Consider the following 18,554-nt stretch of genomic DNA (forward strand, 5'->3'; position numbering starts at 1 on the left):
AGCAACTTTCTAATTTACTCCTATTATCAAATTTTATTGTTTTCTTTGTATCTTTATTTGAAAAAGCAGGAATGTAAGCTTAGGAACTGGCCCATTTTTGGTTCAGCACCCTGGATAGCGCTTGCTGATTAGTGGGTACATTTAGCCACCAATCAGCAAGTGCTACCCAGGTGCTGAGCCAAAAACGAGCCGGCTCCTAAGCTTACATTCCTTCTTCTCAAATAAAGATACCAAGAGAACGAAGAAAAAATGATAATAGGAGTAAATTAGAAAGTTGCTTAAAATTGCATGCTCTATCTGAATCATGAACGAAAAAATTTGGGTTTCATATCCCTTTAACAACATATACATATTCATGCAGCTAATGCTTCACATGTCATGTTTACAATAAATCAATAAAATTTTCTGCACTTCTCCTAACACCAGGTGTATGTCCTAATACAAATGGAATAAACATCCTGCATCACATTATAAAGGGTTAGTAAAGTCAAGTTTAAACTTTCATGATTCAGAAAGGGCATGCAATTTTATAACAACTTTCCAATTCACTTCTATGATCAAATTTGCATAGTTCTCTTGTTATCCTTTGTTAAAGCATAAACCTAGATAGGCTGATAGCAGCTTAGGAGCGTGCATGTGTCTTTAGAAGTCTATGGCAGCAATATTTGCAACATTGTATAACACTGCAATAAATAATATTGCAAACACTGCTGCCAGGTGGCAAAAGACATGTGCACACTCCTGAGCTCACCTAGAATTACTCTTTAATAAAGGATACCAAGAGAGCTAAGCAAAATTGATCATAGGAGTAAACTAGAATGTTTTTTAAATGTAATGCTCTATCCATTTAAAGGGATTTGAAAAATAAGGCATCTAAGCTATTTTTTGGTTAAGGACTCTGGACAGCACTTGTTTATTGGTGGATGAATTTATCCACCAATCAGCAAGAACAACCCAGGTTGTTCACCAAAAATGGGCCAGCATCTAAACTTACATTCTTGCATTTCAAATAAAGATACCAAGAGAATGAAGAAAATTTGATAATAGTTGTAAATTAGAAAGTTGCTCAAAATTGCATGTTCTATCTGAATCATGAAAGAAAAAAATAAAGGTCTATTCACTTTCCACCCTTAAAAGTGCAGCTTTTCTTTGACATTTGCATATCCCTTTAATGTTCACAAATCTATTAGTATTCTTCTTGTAACTAGTCAGTAAACAGCTGCTATGTTACCCTCTATCAACAACTATAATACTTAGAATGTATTAAATTGTTTTACTTTCATACGCATAAAAAAATGTTTATTTTCCTTCAGGATACAAAGTTTAATTAATATAAAAGTTCTAATCACATTATATTTTGTCGAGGCATAGAGCTGTCAAGAAGAACAAATAACATAGTATAAAATAACTAAAATCCATGACAAAAACAGGTATAACTTTTTGTTCACAACTCACATGAATGAATCCTACAAGTGTTCAAATATTGTACATTATATACAAAAAAAGAAAAATAGTGACAGTCAAAGTCGTTTCTCAGAAACCCCCTTGGTAAGGCCCCAAATGCTAAGTAATTGAGCTGACTCTTTTGCTTCAGCAGATTCGCCATTGACTGTCTACGAGATGGAATAATTTAGTGAGGCGATGACTGGGGTTTTGTATGGATTGTACTAGAGTTTGCGATAAACAGAGACGGCGCAGCCCCGAGATTATTTTCTAGCGGTAAGTAGTGGCGGGAGAGGGTGTTTGTTCATGTTGAATGTGCGGTATTACGGGTTTGTGTTTACGCGGGCAGGGCCGGAGATCCCGCAGGACGTTCTATTGTTCCCCGCGGCTCGTAACTCCGTACCAGGACCCGGCCAGGAGAGCCTTACAGCCCTCCAACTGGAGGCCCTAGGCCGCGGGGTATCCAGTACCTAACCCCCAAATCTCCTCACAGATTCTGCTCTTCTTAAACACGCAATTCGCATGCTTCAAGGCCTAGTCTTTTTATACATGGGGTTAGCGGATTCCCCGGGCGGCAGGACCACCTGAGCACCGGCCCCCGGGATGACAAACAGCAGCTTCAGCCAGGTGAGACAGCTGAGGCCGGCATTGCCATGTGTGACTCCCCTCCTCTACAATTAATTTAGTATTCCATTAAAGTGAGACAAATCTCCCCAGTTACATTTTCCTATTGAGCCATTTCACTATATTTTTCCTCGCTACCTTACAATTTAGTAAATCAGCTCCACAGTAACAAAGATCTGTAACACTCTAGGTTTGTCGTAAAGTTTATATATAACGAAAATACATCTCTAACATTAATATGAATTCACAGGAACATTTCCCACAGTTGAGTCAGTAATTTAAGAGTGTTTTCTCACTGGAGAGGTAATGCTAGTTTATGTATTGGTGAGGTGTGTATATATAGCCCTGTTTATTGTCGCAAAATAATCTGAAATAATTACTTAGTGTAATTAAATAGTATGCATTACAATATTTAGCTGTTTTTAATTTTCTTTCTCTAAATATATATATATATATATATATATGTATATATGTGTGTGTGTAATACTGCCATTGCCCAGTACAGTTAAAATTACATTTCTTTTTAATGTAGCAATGCAATTCTAATACCCCCCCCCCCCCATGCTGACAGCACATAAGTAAACTTTCATCATTTAGATAGTGCATTCGATTTTAAAGAAGTAACCAATTTACTACTTTGTTCTCTTGATATCCTCAGTTGAAATAAATACCTGTGTATTTATACCTAGGCACTTCTTTACAGAATGGGTGATTGATTCATGGAATAAACTTCCACAATAGGTGGTAATGACAAACACTGTGGGGGACTAATAAGAATGCCTGGGATAAGCATAAAACTATGATGACCTAGATACGTTTATACTTTTAGGAAATATTGGGCAGACTTGCTGGGCCTATTATTCTTCTTTATAAAGCGCCAACAGATTCCACAGCGATGCCCAGTACAGAGATAAAAGTACAACAGTGACACATTACAATATAATACAAAATATAACAAACAAATACATGGGGTTTGATGGCCCTATTCCCGTGGGAATTTACAATCTAGATGGGTTGGAGGATGAGAAACAGGTGGGGACTGCAAAGGTGAGAATGATGTTAATGCAAGTTAGATAAGGGCAACTATTAGGTAAGTGGAATCCATTTGTTGTTGAGTTGGGTGATAAGCATCCCTGAAGAAAAAGGTCTTTAGGGAGCGTTTAAAGGAGCAGAGGTTAGGGGAAAGTCTGACAGCTCGAGGAAGTGGTTCCAGAGGGTTGGTGCATGAGAGAAGGCCTGCAGTATAGTATGGGAGGAGGTGATGGTAGACGATGCAAGGAGCAGGTCGTTGTTGGATCTTAGGGGATGGGCTGGAGTATATTTGTTAATGAGTGAAGACAGGTGGCGGGGGCAGCATTGGTGAGGGATTTGTAGGTCAGGGTGAGAATTTTGAATTTAATTCTGCTGTGAATGGGGAGCCAATGGAGAGACTCGCAGAGAGGTACAGCAGATACAGAGCGTCGGCCTATGGTCCCTTATATGCGTCAAAATCTCTGTTTCTGTTGGAATTCATGTTACTTGTCAAATTGCAGGGCTACTTACATTTTTGTGAATGTATTCATTATTTATTTTGCCCCCTTTGTAGTGCTATTGGTTTGTTCCAATTTGAGTAGTATTCGCCTAATAATTAAGGTTAATAAACAACATTTTTGTTATGTAAAACTGACAGCCATTTCTTTTAGCGCTTCAAACATCCCACTCAAAACCTCTCTGCTTCCTTCTTCTCAGTAGACCTATAGTGGCCCACTACATAATGATCTTTATGCATATTTATTATGCCTAAGGCTTAACCTCAACAGCATGCACAGTGTAATCAGGATATAGCGCATGCACGGTGACATCAGCCTTCCTTCTTTTCCCCAACAGTGTCAGGTGATGAGCAATTCTAAACACAGTGTACAGACTTCAGCCTCATCGGAATGGCATGTATGCTCCCCAGATGCATGATTAAGAGTATTTCCCCTTAATGTTGCATTGTTTTGCATTTATCTTCAATAAAGATGTTTATACCCTGAAAAGGCTGTGGACCATTATCGTTTGTACCTTTTGGAGGGACATAGCAGAGTCCCTGGTTGTCATGGACACATATATTCTCAGTAAGCTGCTGTACTTATCTTTGAACTCCCCTGAGCTATATGCATACTCTTTCTGTAATTGGCTAAATATAACGAGTCCATCAGGAATAGTGAAAATTCCTTTTTTTTTTTTTTTTTTTTTGAGTAAATTCATATGGAAGGAGGTAAAAATATAACTGATTGCATTTATATTTCTTAATTTAATCTTTGAAATACTTGAAATCTTTTTGGAGTTGAATTGCTGTTAAAGGGACAAACTACTTGAACATTCGTATTGTTTAAAAGATAGATAATCCCTTTATTACCCATTCCCCAGTTTTTAACCAACACTTATATTAAAGGCATATGAAACCCAACATTTCTCTTTCATGATTCAGATAGAGCATGCCATTTTAAGCAACTTTTTAATTTACTCCTATTAGCAATTTATCTTTGTTCTCTTGCTATCTTTATTTAAAAAGCAGGAATGTATGCTTAGGAGCAGGACCCTTTTTGTTGTAGCACTTGCTGATTGGTAGCTAAATGTAGTTAGCATAGGAATGTGCACATGTCTGCAGCTCTATATGGCAGCAGTTTTACAACAATGTTATACATTTGCAAGAGCACTAAAGGGTAGCACTATTTCCTGTCCTGTAGTGCTCCAGACGTGCATGCTACCTATCTAAGTATCTCTTCAACAAAGAATAGCATGAGAATGAAGTCAATTTGATAATAGAAGTACATTGTATTTTCTATCTGAATCGTGAAAGAACAATTTTGAGTTTCATGTCCCTTTAAACTCTTATCCCCAACTAAAATTTTATCTCAGTGTGAAACGTTCATTCACACTGAAAATGGTCATTTTAGGGCAAAGCAGGAAAAAAAAGGTTTAAACAATTTGGGTTCGGTTTAGAAATGCGGTTATGGGTAAGATACTCTATGGGGTTGATTTATCAAGCTGCGTCAGACAGGGGAGCACATCCGCGCCCCCATCTTCCGTAGCTCACCTCTGGCCGGCTGAATTCCGCATTGCACACGAGCGCTATTTTACTCTTGCGTGCAATCCAAACCCCTGCCCACGCATAGCCAATCACGTGTGGGCAGGAGCTGCTAATCTCCCTGGTCGGACGAGACCAGGGATTTTGAAATTCGACACCTAAAAGGTGGCAAAAGGTTAGGGAAGCAGGTTAAATACGAACTGCAGGTTCTCTTGGGAGAACCTGCAGTCGTAGGCAGGTGAAGCCTGCCGAAAGGGTTAGATAAATCGTCCCCTATTTAGTATTTTAATATGTGATTCCCACAGACCTGCGGAGAGTGTAGTACGTTTAACCTTTTCCAGACTATTTTTCATCTTACCTGGTGTTACTGAATCTCCCAGGGAAGAGGCCCAGCTCTCTACTAGTGGACAACTTTTTAAATCTTTTCTGTTTTTTTTTTTTTTTTTGGTTCTGTTGAATAAAGCACATACATGTACAAAGTAGTTGCTGGAGTATTTGTAACTTTTTTTTTTTCTTTTTTTTTTTTAGGCCAAGAATTGTTTTTACTGGATTGTAGAGACAGTAGTCATTTGTTAAGATGTGTACACAGAAAATAATAATTTCAGACAAAAAAAGTTTCAAGTCAATATTTGTTTATTCAATTCTTTGGAATTTGTTTGCTCAAACCTAGTAACTAGTACTACTGCTACAGATCAGCAGCAGAAAAGGCTTTTTTTTTTATATAAATGTTTTTAAAGAAGTATACATACTTGTTAACTGACACATGAATCAGTTTACTGACTAGAACATAGCTGGATTATTATAGAATAGTATAAAGATTAACGGTTTCAACCATGTGAACAAATAATCTAAACTTTTGTCCATTGTGTTTGGTTTTTTTTTTTCTTCTTTCATTAAAGGTTCTTTTGTTTATTGTTGAGGACAACTTTTTTTATTCTTTTTAAACCTTAATTCAATAGAACATCTTTTTGTTATTAATATTCTTTTCATTAATTCACTTTTGTGTTTGGGTACACTAAAATTAAATATTTTCATAAAAATTTTACAAAATGTGTTGCTTGCTATATAGGTGCTCCGGTGTCATACTGTGTTTATGATAAAGCAAAGGTTAATGTAGTGTCAACCTTCATCTAGGTAGTGGTACACGCTAGGACAGTGATGGGTAACCTTGGCAACCCAGATGTTTTTGAAACTACATTTCCCATGATGCTTTGGTACTCTGCAGTCTAGTTGAGTATACAGGGAGTACAGAATTATTAGGCAAGTTGTATTTTTGAGGATTAATTGTATTATTGAACAACAACCATGTTCTCAATGAACCCAAAAAACTCATTAATATCAAAGCTGAATAGTTTTGGAAGTAGTTTTTAGTTTGTTTTTAGTTATAGCTATTTTAGGGGGATATCTGTGTGTGCAGGTGACTATTACTGTGCATAATTATTAGGCAACTTAACAAAAAACAAATATATACCCATTTCAATTTATTTATTTTTACCAGTGAAACCAATATAACATCTCAACATTCACAAATATACATTTCTGACATTCAAAAACAAATCAGTGACCAATATAGCCACCTTTCTTTGTAAGGACACTCAAAAGCCTGCCATCCATGGATTCTGTCAGTGTTTTGATCTGTTCACCATCAACATTGCGTGCAGCAGCAACCACAGCCTCCCAGACACTGTTCAGAGAGGTGTACTGTTTTCCCTCCTTGTAAATCTCACATTTGATGATGGACCACAGGTTTTCAATGGGGTTCAGATCAGGTGAACAAGGAGGCCATGTCATTAGATTTTCTTCTTTTATACCCTTTCTTGCCAGCCACGCTGTGGAGTACTTGGACGCGTGTGATGGAGCATTGTCCTGCATGAAAATCATGTTTTTCTTGAAGGATGCAGACTTCTTCCTGTACCACTGCTTGAAGAAGGTGTCTTCCAGAAACTGGCAGTAGGACTGGGAGTTGAGCTTGACTCCATCCTCAACCCGAAAAGGCCCCACAAGCTCATCTTTGATGATACCAGCCCAAACCAGTACTCCACCTCCACCTTGCTGGCGTCTGAGTCGGACTGGAGCTCTCTGCCCTTTACCAATCCAGCCACGGGCCCATCCATCTGGCCCATCAAGACTCACTCTCATTTCATCAGTCCATAAAACCTTAGAAAAATCAGTCTTGAGATATTTCTTGGCCCAGTCTTGACGTTTCAGCTTGTGTGTCTTGTTCAGTGGTGGTCGTCTTTCAGCCTTTCTTACCTTGGCCATGTCTCTGAGTATTGCACACCTTGTGCTTTTGGGCACTCCAGTGATGTTGCAGCTCTGAAATATGGCCAAACTGGTGGCAAGTGGCATCTTGGCAGCTGCACGCTTGACTTTTCTCAGTTCATGGGCAGTTATTTTGCACCTTGGTTTTTCCACACGCTTCTTGCGACCCTGTTGACTATTTTGAATGAAACGCTTGATTGTTCGATGATCACGCTTCAGAAGCTTTGCAATTTTAAGAGTGCTGCATCCCTCTGCAAGATATCTCACTATTTTTGACTTTTCTGAGCCTGTCAAGTCCTTCTTTTGACCCATTTTGCCAAAGGAAAGGAAGTTGCCTAATAATTATGCACACCTGATATAGGGTGTTGATGTCATTAGACCACACCCCTTCTCATTACAGAGATGCACATCACCTAATATGCTTAATTGGTAGTAGGCTTTCGAGCCTATACAGCTTGGAGTAAGACAACATGCATAAAGAGGATGATGTGGTCAAAATACTCATTTGCCTAATAATTCTGCACTCCCTGTAATGGGAAATGTTGTTCCCACATATCAGGGCTCCCAAGGATAGCCGTCACTGCTCTAGGACTACATACATTTCTAAATTTTGATTGTTTTAAATATAAATGCTCCTCTTTTAAAGGGACAGTGTACTGTAAAATTGTTTTCCCTTAAAGGGACAGTAAAGTCATAGACATTCATGATTTAGACAGAGCATACAACTTTAAACAACTTTCTAATTTACTTATATTATTTAATTTGCTTCCTTCTCTTGTTATCCTTTGCTGAAAGGTTTATCTAGGTAAGCTCAGGAACATCAAATAACCTAGGTTCTAGCTGTTTATTGGTGGCTATATATATATATATATATATATATATATATATCAATATCCGTTCAACCCCTAAAGGCAGAGAAATGCTTCACTCTCCGGTCTTATCAAATATCCTTTATTAGGTATCCAGCATTAATTGACAAATCCCCCAATGGGGGATTTGTCAATTAATGCTGGATACCTAATAAAGGATATTTGATAAGACCGGAGAGTGAAGCATTTCTCTGCCTTTAGGGGTTGAACGGATATTGCTATTTGTCTTCTACGCAGCACCCCGGCGGATGCCTTGTGTCACAGTGAGTGCACCTGTTTGGATACGTGTGTGTGTATGTATATATGTGTATATATATATATATATATATATATATATATATATATATATATATATATATATATATACCAGTTGTCATTGGCTCACCCATGTGTTCAGTTAGGAACCAGTAGTGCATTTCTGCTCCTTCAACAAATGATACCAAGAGAATAAAGAAAATTTGATAATAGAAGTAAACTGGAAAGTTGTTTAACATTGTATGTTCTGCCTAAATCCTGACAGAAAATGTTTAGGTTTCATGTCCCTTTAATGTGTTTCCAATGCCTTGTTATACTAGCTGCAGAGTATAAAATTAATGAGAAATTGATTCTTTATGTTTATCTTTGTATATTAAATAGCTGTTTTTGTTCTTTGAAACCACAACCCATTTAGGTTGTTCTTGCAGCAAACTCTGATCTCTTGATCACTTTCTGTATACACACACATGTTTCTTTATTATCTCTGTTTTTCCAAGTCCAATAGTTAATTTCAAATTAACATTTTCTGTCTCTTAACCCTTCATGGGAGTGTAATTTCTTCTGCTGGCTATGTTTGCAAAGCTTCTCTATAGCCTATCCTTGAGCATAGGAGCTTTCAGTATAGGTAGGGATACCACATGCAAAACCAGCTATTTGAAATGCTGAAATAAAGGTAAATGAGCTAATATACTCCAGCAGGTAAAATGGATCATTGGGAACAAAAGACAGAAAAAAATGAGGCTAAACTGTCCCTTTAATACATTTATTATTGCATAATGTAAATTGCAATCATGACGCAAATAGTATAAGTACACTTTTAGTTCTTGTTTATTTGTTGTTTGCAAAAAAAATGTTATTGCCATTTGGGTTTTCCATTTATAGGCTATACTTTTCCATGTTTTATACCATTCTTGGGTTTAAGTAAGTTGTACAAGGAGTTAATTGTCTTTTATCCATTATTTTTCCTTTTAGATGTAACATGATGGGTGTGGACTTTGATGTCAAGACATTCTGCCATAATTTGAGGGCCACCAAACCCCCATATGAGTGCCCAGTAGAGACTTGTCGTAAGATTTATAAGAGCTACAGTGGCATCGAGTACCACTTGTATCACTATGATCATGACAACCCACCACTACAGCCGCATACCCCTATCCGCAGATCTAAAAAGAAAGGCCGCCATCCCCGCTCTAACAAGCAGTCACCTACGCACTCAGAGGTTTCCCAGTCTCCAAACCGAGAGGTAATGACTTATGCCCAGGCTCAAAAGCTAGTTGAGGTGGAGCTGCATGGTCGCGTGCATCGTATAAGCATCTTTGACAACCTGGATGTTGTTTCTGAAGATGATGATGCGCCAGAAGAAGCCCCAGAAAACGGTAGCAACAAGGAAAACAATGAAACTCCAGCAACCACTCCCAAGTCTGGCAAGCACAAGAACAAAGAGAAGAGAAAAGATTCCAATCATCATCATCACCACAGTGCATCTACAGGAACCACCCCAAAGCTTCCAGAAGTGATCTACAGGGAACTAGAGCAGGAAACACCCGATGCCCCTTCTCGTCCTACTTCCTATTACAGGTAAAAAACAACTTAATTCAAAGAAAATAAATGCCATTAATGGACCACTAAATACAGTAGAATTGATTAAAGGGACACTGAAACCATTTTTTGTATTTCATGATTCTGATAGAGCATGCAGTTTTAAGTAACTTTCTAATTTACTCCCATCATCAACTTTGCTTCGTTCTTTTGGTATCTTTATCTGAAAAAGCAGGAATGTAAGCTTACAAACCGGCCCATCTTTAGGTCAGCACCAATCAGCAAGTGTTATCCAGGGTTCTGAACCAAAAATGGGCCGGCTCATAAGCTTACATTCCTGCTTTTTCAAATAAAGATACCAACAGAACGGAAAAAACACGATAATAGGAGTAAATTGGAAAGTTGCTTAAAATGGCATGTTCTTTCTGAATCACGAAAGAAAAAAATTGGTTCAGTGTCCCATTAAATGGTAAATGCACACTAAAAAGACAATGCAATAACACTTACATTGAATTTGAAATAAGCAGTAGAATATTTTCTGGCAGTTAATCAACATTTTTTCCCTCCCCCTGCATCATGTGACAGCCTATTCTGTGCACTTTTGCACATGCTCTGTAGGAGCAGGAGCCTCAGAAAGTGTGCATATAAAAAGAATGTGCAGGTTTTGATATTGGAAGTATATTGGAAAGTATTTTTTAAATTGCATGCTTTATCTGGATCATGAAACTTTAATTTTGACTTAAGTGCCCCTTTAATCTAGACATAGTTTACCCATATCAATAAGTAAATCTATGCAAACAAACAATATGATTAAGCCAAACCACATGCCACAAAATGTCACCATATTATGATAAAGTTATTGCTATCTCAACCCTCTCCCTATATCACCCATCAACTCTCTTCTAGAGATGCAAACAAAGTATGTTACACTGGATCATAGTAAAATTGTAGGAAGTTTGTATTTTATATGTTTTTTTGTGTTTTATAGACACAAGTGTGTGTGTGTGTGTGTCTATATACATATTTAAAGGGACAGTAAAGTCAGAATTAAAGTGCCATAACACATGTTGAGATCTGTGCATATCCTAAAATAGTTTGCATAAAAAAAAATGTTTAAAAATTGCTGGCAAATTTCAAAAATACTTGAAGGGATAGTCTAGTCAAAATTAAACTTTCATGATGATTTCGATGCAACTTTCTAATTTCCTCCTATTATAATTTTTTTTTTTGTTCTCTTTTGGGTTCAGAACCTGGTTAGCGCTTACTGATTGGTGGCTACATTTAACCACCAATCAGTAAGCGCTACCCATGTTCTGAATCAAAAATGGTTCAGACTTCTTAGCTTACATTCTTGCTCTATCAAATAAAGATAACAAGAGAACGAAGAAACATTGATAACATGAGTAAATTAGAAAGTTTAATTTTGATTAGACTATTCCTTTAAAAAGCCATGCTGTCTGGAGCAGTCAGCTCCACCTCCCCTTATCAGTGTTTAGACACAGGCATTGTATTACAGCTCAGCAGATAATCACTGTATTCTACCAAAGCAACAATAAATATAGAAACAGCCATAGCAGGAAATGTGTGTGTGTGTGGGGGGGAGTTAGAGCTTTACAATTCGGAAACTTAAAAGAAAGGGTTAAAGGGACAGTCAACACCAGAATTGTTGTTCTTTAAAAAGAAAGATAATTCCTTTTATTACCCATTCCCCAGTTTTGTGTAACCAACACGGTTATAGAAATACAATTTTTACCTCTGTGAATACCTTGTATCTAAGCCTCTGCAAACTGCCCCCTTATTTCAGTTCTTTTGACAGACTTGCAGTTTAGCCAATCAGTGCTCACTCCAGGGTAACTTCACGTGCATGAGCTCAATGTTATCTATATGAAACACATGAACTAATGCCCTCTAGTGGTCAAAATGCATTCAGTTTAGAGGCAGTCTTCAAGGTTTAAGAAATTAGCATATGAACCTCCTAGAATTATCTTTCAACTAAGAATACGAAGAGAACAAAGCAACATTGGTGATAAAAGTAAATTGGAAAGTTGTTTAAAATTGCATTCCCTATTTAAATCATGAAAGGTTTTTTTTTTTTTTACTTGACTGTCCCTTTAATGGCAAGGCGCACTGCAGTATAAATTAGCAGTTATAGTAATTAAAGTACATATTATTATATTTTGTAACTATCCAAACTTGTTTTATGTCCTTTTTACAATTTTGCTTAGTACTCTTTTTGTGTCCTTTGTTAAACAGTAACCCTAGGTGAGCTCAGGGTTGTGCATGTGTCCTTAGCCATCTAGAAGCAGTGTTTGCAACAATGTTTATTACAGTGTTATGCATAGCTACAAACACTGCTGCAATGGAACGCTACAAACACTCTACGGCAGCAGAGTTTGCAACTATGTATAACATTTCTATAAATATAAAATAATATAGATAGGGGACGCCCTTGATATACCAACAATCAATACAATATAAAAAAACAAAACCCAAGATTAAGATACAGTTGAAACTATAATTAAGATACAATTTGGTAATATAACTTTGCAGATAACAGTTGCGTTTAGCGCAATATAATACAATTATTATAGTCCCATATAGTGATAAGTGAAACCCCAAATATGGGTGATATTCAGGTCCAGGCAGCTGTCTGTGATGGATCAAGACCACAATCCAGGATCAATAATATATGTATATGAAGAAAGAAGACGGAAGCGCCACATGCCCTAGTACTGTATAGATAATATGAAAATCAGTATGTAAGGTATTACACTCACTTTTAGAGAGGCACCCCTAGTGGTGCTGGTAAAACGAGCTGGAATCAAACAGTCACCCAGCAGACTGATCTCCGGTGTAGTAACAGCAATCTGTAGATCATGTGAAGAAAGCAAACACAAGCGCCAATATGGCCTAGTACTGTAAAGCTGGGACAGATGTAATGTCAATACAAGTTGCACCCAGCAGACTGACTTCCGGTGTGTGGTGTGATGCTCCAATGGGGTAGAAATAAAAAGTATGGCAGCAAGTAGGTAAGTAAAAACTTTTGGTATCTTTATTTAAAAAGCAGACATTTAATCTTAGGATCTGCCATCTTTGGTTCAGCACTATCTTGAGGGCCACATATGACTCCAGTGAGATCACTGGTGTAGAGACTTTTCAACATGTCATTAGTTTGCCAGAGCCACCAAAAAAACCTGAACTACTAAGTCATAAAGAGGCGCACCTTTCTATCATATATATGATACCCCCTGTCCAATGTCCAGTATGGTTGATCCAAGCAGGCCTAGCTCACTGAACTTCAGACTCAGGAGATATGATGGACAGGCAGGAACAAGTTACTACACTATAATACAAGCTTTGTAACTCAGTTGGGAGTGGGGCTTAAATGTATTTATTACCTCTGCGGAGTCTGTTGGCGCTCTACAAATAACTAATAATAATTGTTTCACAAGGTAGTAGTTTGTTCCTTCCTGTCTTTTGTTGGAGGTCTGAAGTTGAGTAATCTGGATCACTAGTGCTGCATCATCTGTGAGTTTGCATTGTACCATGATTTCTCTCTGTTTTTGTTTGGGGTGTCCTATGCCATGTGGCGCCTTTTTGTTTTGATATTTTTTGTTATTTTGCCAAAATAGCTAAATATTTTAAAGGAAAAGTCTACTCCAGAATTGTTATGGTTTAAAAAGACAGATAATTACTTTATTATCCATTCCCCGGTTTTGCACAGCCAACACAGTTATATTAATACACGTTTTACCTATGTTATTACCTTGTATCTAAGCCACTGCAGACTGCCCCATTATTTCAGTTCTTTTGACAGACTTGCATTTTAGCCAATGAGTGTTGGCTCCTAGGTAACTCCATGTGGGTGAGCACAATTTATCTATATGGCACACATGAACTTACACTGTCTTACTGTGAAAAACCCGTCAAAATGCACTGAGATAAAAGGCGGCCTTCAAGGGCTTAGAGATTAGCAAATTACCCTACCTAAGTCTCACTTTTAACAAAGAATACTAAGAGAGCAAAGGAAATTTGATGATGAAAGTTATTTAAACTTGCATGCCCTTTCTGAATCATGAACGTTTAATTTTGACTAGACTGTCCCTTAGATTTGTGTTAATATTTAATCTTCTTTCTCACCTTTTAAGGTACATTGAGAAGTCTGCTGAGGAGCTTGATGAAGAGGTGGAGTATGACATGGATGAAGAGGATTACATCTGGCTTGACATCATGAACGAACGTAGAAAGGCGGAAAGTGTGAACTGTATCCCCCAGGAGATTTTTGAATACTTAATGGACAGGCTGGAGAAGGAGTCCTATTTTGAGAGCCACAACAAAGGGGACCCCAATGCCTTAATTGATGAGGATGCTGTGTGCTGTATTTGTAACGACGGAGAGTGTCAAAACAGCAATGTTATATTATTCTGTGACATGTGCAATCTGGCCGTACACCAGGAGTGCTACGGAGTCCCATATATTCCAGAAGGCCAGTGGCTTTGTAGGAGGTGCCTTCAGTCACCATCTAGAGCTGTTGATTGTGCACTGTGCCCAAACAAGGGAGGGGCATTTAAACAGACAGATGATGGAAGGTGGGCGCATGTGGTTTGCGCTCTCTGGATACCCGAGGTTTGCTTTGCCAATACTGTGTTCTTGGAGCCTATAGACAGCATTGAACATATCCCACCAGCTCGCTGGAAGCTGACATGCTATATTTGTAAACAGCGTGGCTCAGGAGCCTGCATCCAGTGCCACAAAGCAAACTGTTACACAGCTTTCCATGTTACGTGTGCTCAGCAGGCTGGACTATACATGAAAATGGAACCTGTGAGAGAGACTGGTGCTAACGGCACCTCATTTAGTGTACGAAAAACTGCATACTGTGATATCCACACACCGCCTGGGTCTGTGTGCAAGCTCCCAGCCCTCTCCCATAGTGAAGGGGAGGAGGAGGATGATGAGGAAGAAGAAGACGGGAAGGGACTAAGCTCTGAAAAAGTAAAAAAGGCAAAAGCCAAGTCAAGGATAAAAATGAAGAAAGCCAGGAAAATTCTTGCTGAAAAAAGAGCAGCTGCCCCAGTGGTCTCTGTACCTTGCATTCCTCCCCATAGGTAAATAGTAATTTCTTAAATTTACTAGTGCACATGAGAGGTATAACCAACTCACAGAATCCTCTGCATGAGGGAAATGTTTGTATATTGAGTGTTGTGACACTGGGTTTTGTTTTGTATGGTTCAACCTGATTGTTTACATTTAAATCAGGGTTAGATATATCTGTTGAAAATTTAGGAGCCAGTAAGAATATTTAGGAGCCAGGCATACTTTTAGGAGCCAAATAGTGGTATTTATATATAGATATGTGGAGAATAAATTTGTTGAGCCCTGATTTAAACAATCAGTTTATTAGGATTATATCTTTTTTTTCTTTTCTTAATTTCTATAAATGGTGTTCTCAGTTTCATATGTACTTACAGGGATCCCCTTTCTTTTTTTTCTTTTTTTTTTAATCCTTTTTCTAATCGTAGTAGAAGTAACTTAATTACTGTACTCATCAGCAACGGTAAGCTAAAGTGTTTTTTGTTTATAAGCGTTGATAAAACTTGATAAATCCCTGTAATTGCAGGACACGGCTCTTTAGTATTTTGTTTTGGCTTTTCACATTTTTGTTTGTATTGCATATATTTTATTTGAAATACTACTTTTTTTTTTTAACAAATTACTTTCTTTATTGAACTTTTGGAAATAATCTTGTACTGTAACTACTTTCTCTTCATGGATACTTTTTATCTGCAATTACAAGGTACTGCGATGGGCTCCAATGTCGCCCGGTCATATGCCAATATTTTTTTTTTTTTTATGGAACAATTTTCAGTAACAATAATATGCATAAATGAAAAAACGAATGCATCAAGAGCATGCCATTTACAGATAGCTACTGGTCATATATGTTCCAAGTGCATATAACAAGATTATTGAGTAACACAAAATACAATACAATAACCATAGAGATATGAAATAAATAAAAAGGTAGCAAGTAAGAAAGAAAAAGAGGAAGTTTAGATAAAGGAAGGGAAGTAATAGAGAGAAGCCATTCTCGCACAAGTGTGTAGTGCAGTTTTGGGTTGATCTATTTTATTAAGAATATAAAGAGCAGAGTAGAAAAGGGGGGAGAGGGAGGGAGGTGAGGGGGAAGGAGGGGAGGGGGAAGGAGGTGGGTGATACCGGCATCATGGACGCAGTGGGTTTATGGTTTCCCAATAGAACTTGACGTCACAATAAAGTTTCAGCTTATTGTTTCTGAAATAATAATATTCCTCTAATTGTATGAGCTCTTGGGTACGTGTTGTCCATGTTTCAACTGTGGATATGATGTTAGTTTTCCAATTTCTATTATTAGGGATTTTGCTCCATTTAAGCAAATCTGTAGAAGATGTGACCTCAGCTTACAAGTATGTTTAGGTATGTCATTAAATAGTACCATCAGGGGTGTGAGTTTAAAGGAGGCTGCAAACAAGGGAGAGAGTATCAGCTGCAAAGCGCTCCAGAAAGGCTGTAATCTAGGACAAGTCCACCATATATGTTCCATACTGCCGACTTCAACGCAGCCCCTCCAGCACATAGGGGACAACTCAGGATATATATACTTTAATCGTACTGGTGTGAGGTACAATCTAGAAATTATTTTATAGTTCATCTCCAGAATTTGAGTAGATGTAGATGATTTATGGGTATATGAGTATAACCGATCCCAACACTCTTCCGGGATTTGCAATCCAAGTTCTTTGGACCGGTTCTGTGTGGATTTGGGTAAGTGTTTGTGTAGGCAGGAGTCTATTATTCTTCTAGCTAATGCTAGTGTTCCCTTCAAGGCTTTCCCACTTCTGCAGAGCGATTCAAAGCATGTAAGAGGGCTTGCTTGTGTGGGGAGGTAGCTAGGAGATGTTTAAGCTGGGAATACTTAAGCAAATGGGTGAAAGTGCCATTTAGGATATTTGCTAGTTCAAATGCCGGCCTCAGGCCCCCCCGGATGGAGAAACTCGCATATGGGAGAGGAGAAACCTAGATCTGTGAACTGGGTACTACCTGTGGATGTATGCATGCTCCTCAACAATTCTGTGTTCTGAAATATTAGTGACATAGGCGAGAAGGGGGATGAAATCCCTGGTGTGTGTTGTATCAAATTATCCCATGAATGAAAGATATGCCTGTACAGGGGTGAAAGTTTGACAACACTCGGTCTGCAGGATGCTGGTAATCGACATAAAGGACCAAGTTGCGGGGTCCGAAGTATAAAGGAGTCGAGAGATAACCATGCTTTGTCATAGTGCACCAGTCTAAGACTCGCTGTAATGTTCTAGCTTGGTAATATCTTGCTATTCAGGGAACCCCCAAACCACCCTGTTGTTTTGTACGATAAAGAGTTTGTTTTGCTATTCTGGGTTTACTACCGCTCCATATAAATTTATAGACAATTGATTGGAGTTGTGATATAAATGTTTGGGGGAGGTTAATAGGGACTGTTTGCATCATGTAGAGAATGCGGGGTAAGATAGACATTTTGGCCACTTGTATTCTGCCCCACCATGAAAAGGGCTTTGATTGCCATTTTTGACAGTCTGATTGAATTTGCTTAAGTATTGGGATGTAGTTAGCGCTGAAAAGTGAGTCAATCTTAGGGGTTAGTCGGGTGCCTAGATATTGTATGTGATCTGTGCACAACTGGTACGGGCAAATCGTAGAGAGCGCGTTAAACTGTTTAGCGGGCATATTAATGTTTAGGATATTAGATTTTTGATTGTTGACGAGAAAATGGGATAGTCTACCGAATTTATGGAATTCCTGCAGAAGGTGTGGAATAGAGGTGAAGGGGTCAGTCAAGGTCAACAAGACGTCATCTGCGTATAGACTAATTTTATATTCATTAGGACCTATGGTCATGCCCTTATTGTCCTTGTTGCCCCTAATATGTGCTGCCAGAGGTTCCATGGCTATCGCGAAGAGTAATGGGGGAAGAGGGCAACCCTGTCGGGTCCCGTTATTAATTTGAAAGGAGTCTGATAAGGGGCCGTTCACCTTTATCTTAGCTGATGGATTGCTATATAGGCTAAAAATGTTATTGATAGTTACTTTCCCAAAACCAAATCCTATCAGGGCCGATTTCAGGTATGACCAGTTAAGCCTATCAAATGCTTTTTCCGCGTTGGTAGAGACCAGGACAAGCTCAGTGTTCGTCAAGGACGCATGATCTATAAGATGCAATGTTCTGATAGTGTTGTCCCTGGCCTCCCGACGCGGAATGAAGCCTGTCTGGTCCACATGAATGATTTGTGGTAACAGCTTATTAATTCTGGTAGCTAGGATTTTAGCGAAAATGTTTGCATCTGTGTTAATCAACGATATAGGGCGATAATTTCCTGGCAGTTGTGGAGATTTACCCTGTTTATGAATTAGGGCAATGTGGGCGGAAAGCATGTCCATGGCAAAAGAATTGGTGTCATCTACTGATCGAAATA

At 38.3% G+C, this 18,554-nt stretch overlaps 1 protein-coding gene across 3 annotated transcripts in view; it reads left to right on the top strand.

Moving 5' to 3' along the window:
• The first annotated feature begins 1,784 nt into the window (after positions 1 to 1,784).
• The window catches only part of BRPF1 (bromodomain and PHD finger containing 1), a 129,592-nt gene continuing 112,822 nt past the window's right edge, over positions 1,785 to 18,554 (top strand). For all 3 annotated transcript variants that reach the window (XM_053720972.1, XM_053720973.1, XM_053720974.1), the window contains exons 1-3: positions 1,785 to 2,070; positions 9,478 to 10,083; positions 14,193 to 15,152. In XM_053720972.1, the coding sequence (XP_053576947.1) occupies positions 9,485 to 10,083; positions 14,193 to 15,152 (1,559 nt within the window). In that variant the 5' untranslated portion in view covers positions 1,785 to 2,070; positions 9,478 to 9,484. The remainder of the gene's footprint in view (positions 2,071 to 9,477; positions 10,084 to 14,192; positions 15,153 to 18,554) is intronic.

This window comes from Bombina bombina, chromosome 7, assembly GCF_027579735.1.
Source record: "Bombina bombina isolate aBomBom1 chromosome 7, aBomBom1.pri, whole genome shotgun sequence".
Taxonomy (NCBI): domain Eukaryota; kingdom Metazoa; phylum Chordata; class Amphibia; order Anura; family Bombinatoridae; genus Bombina; species Bombina bombina.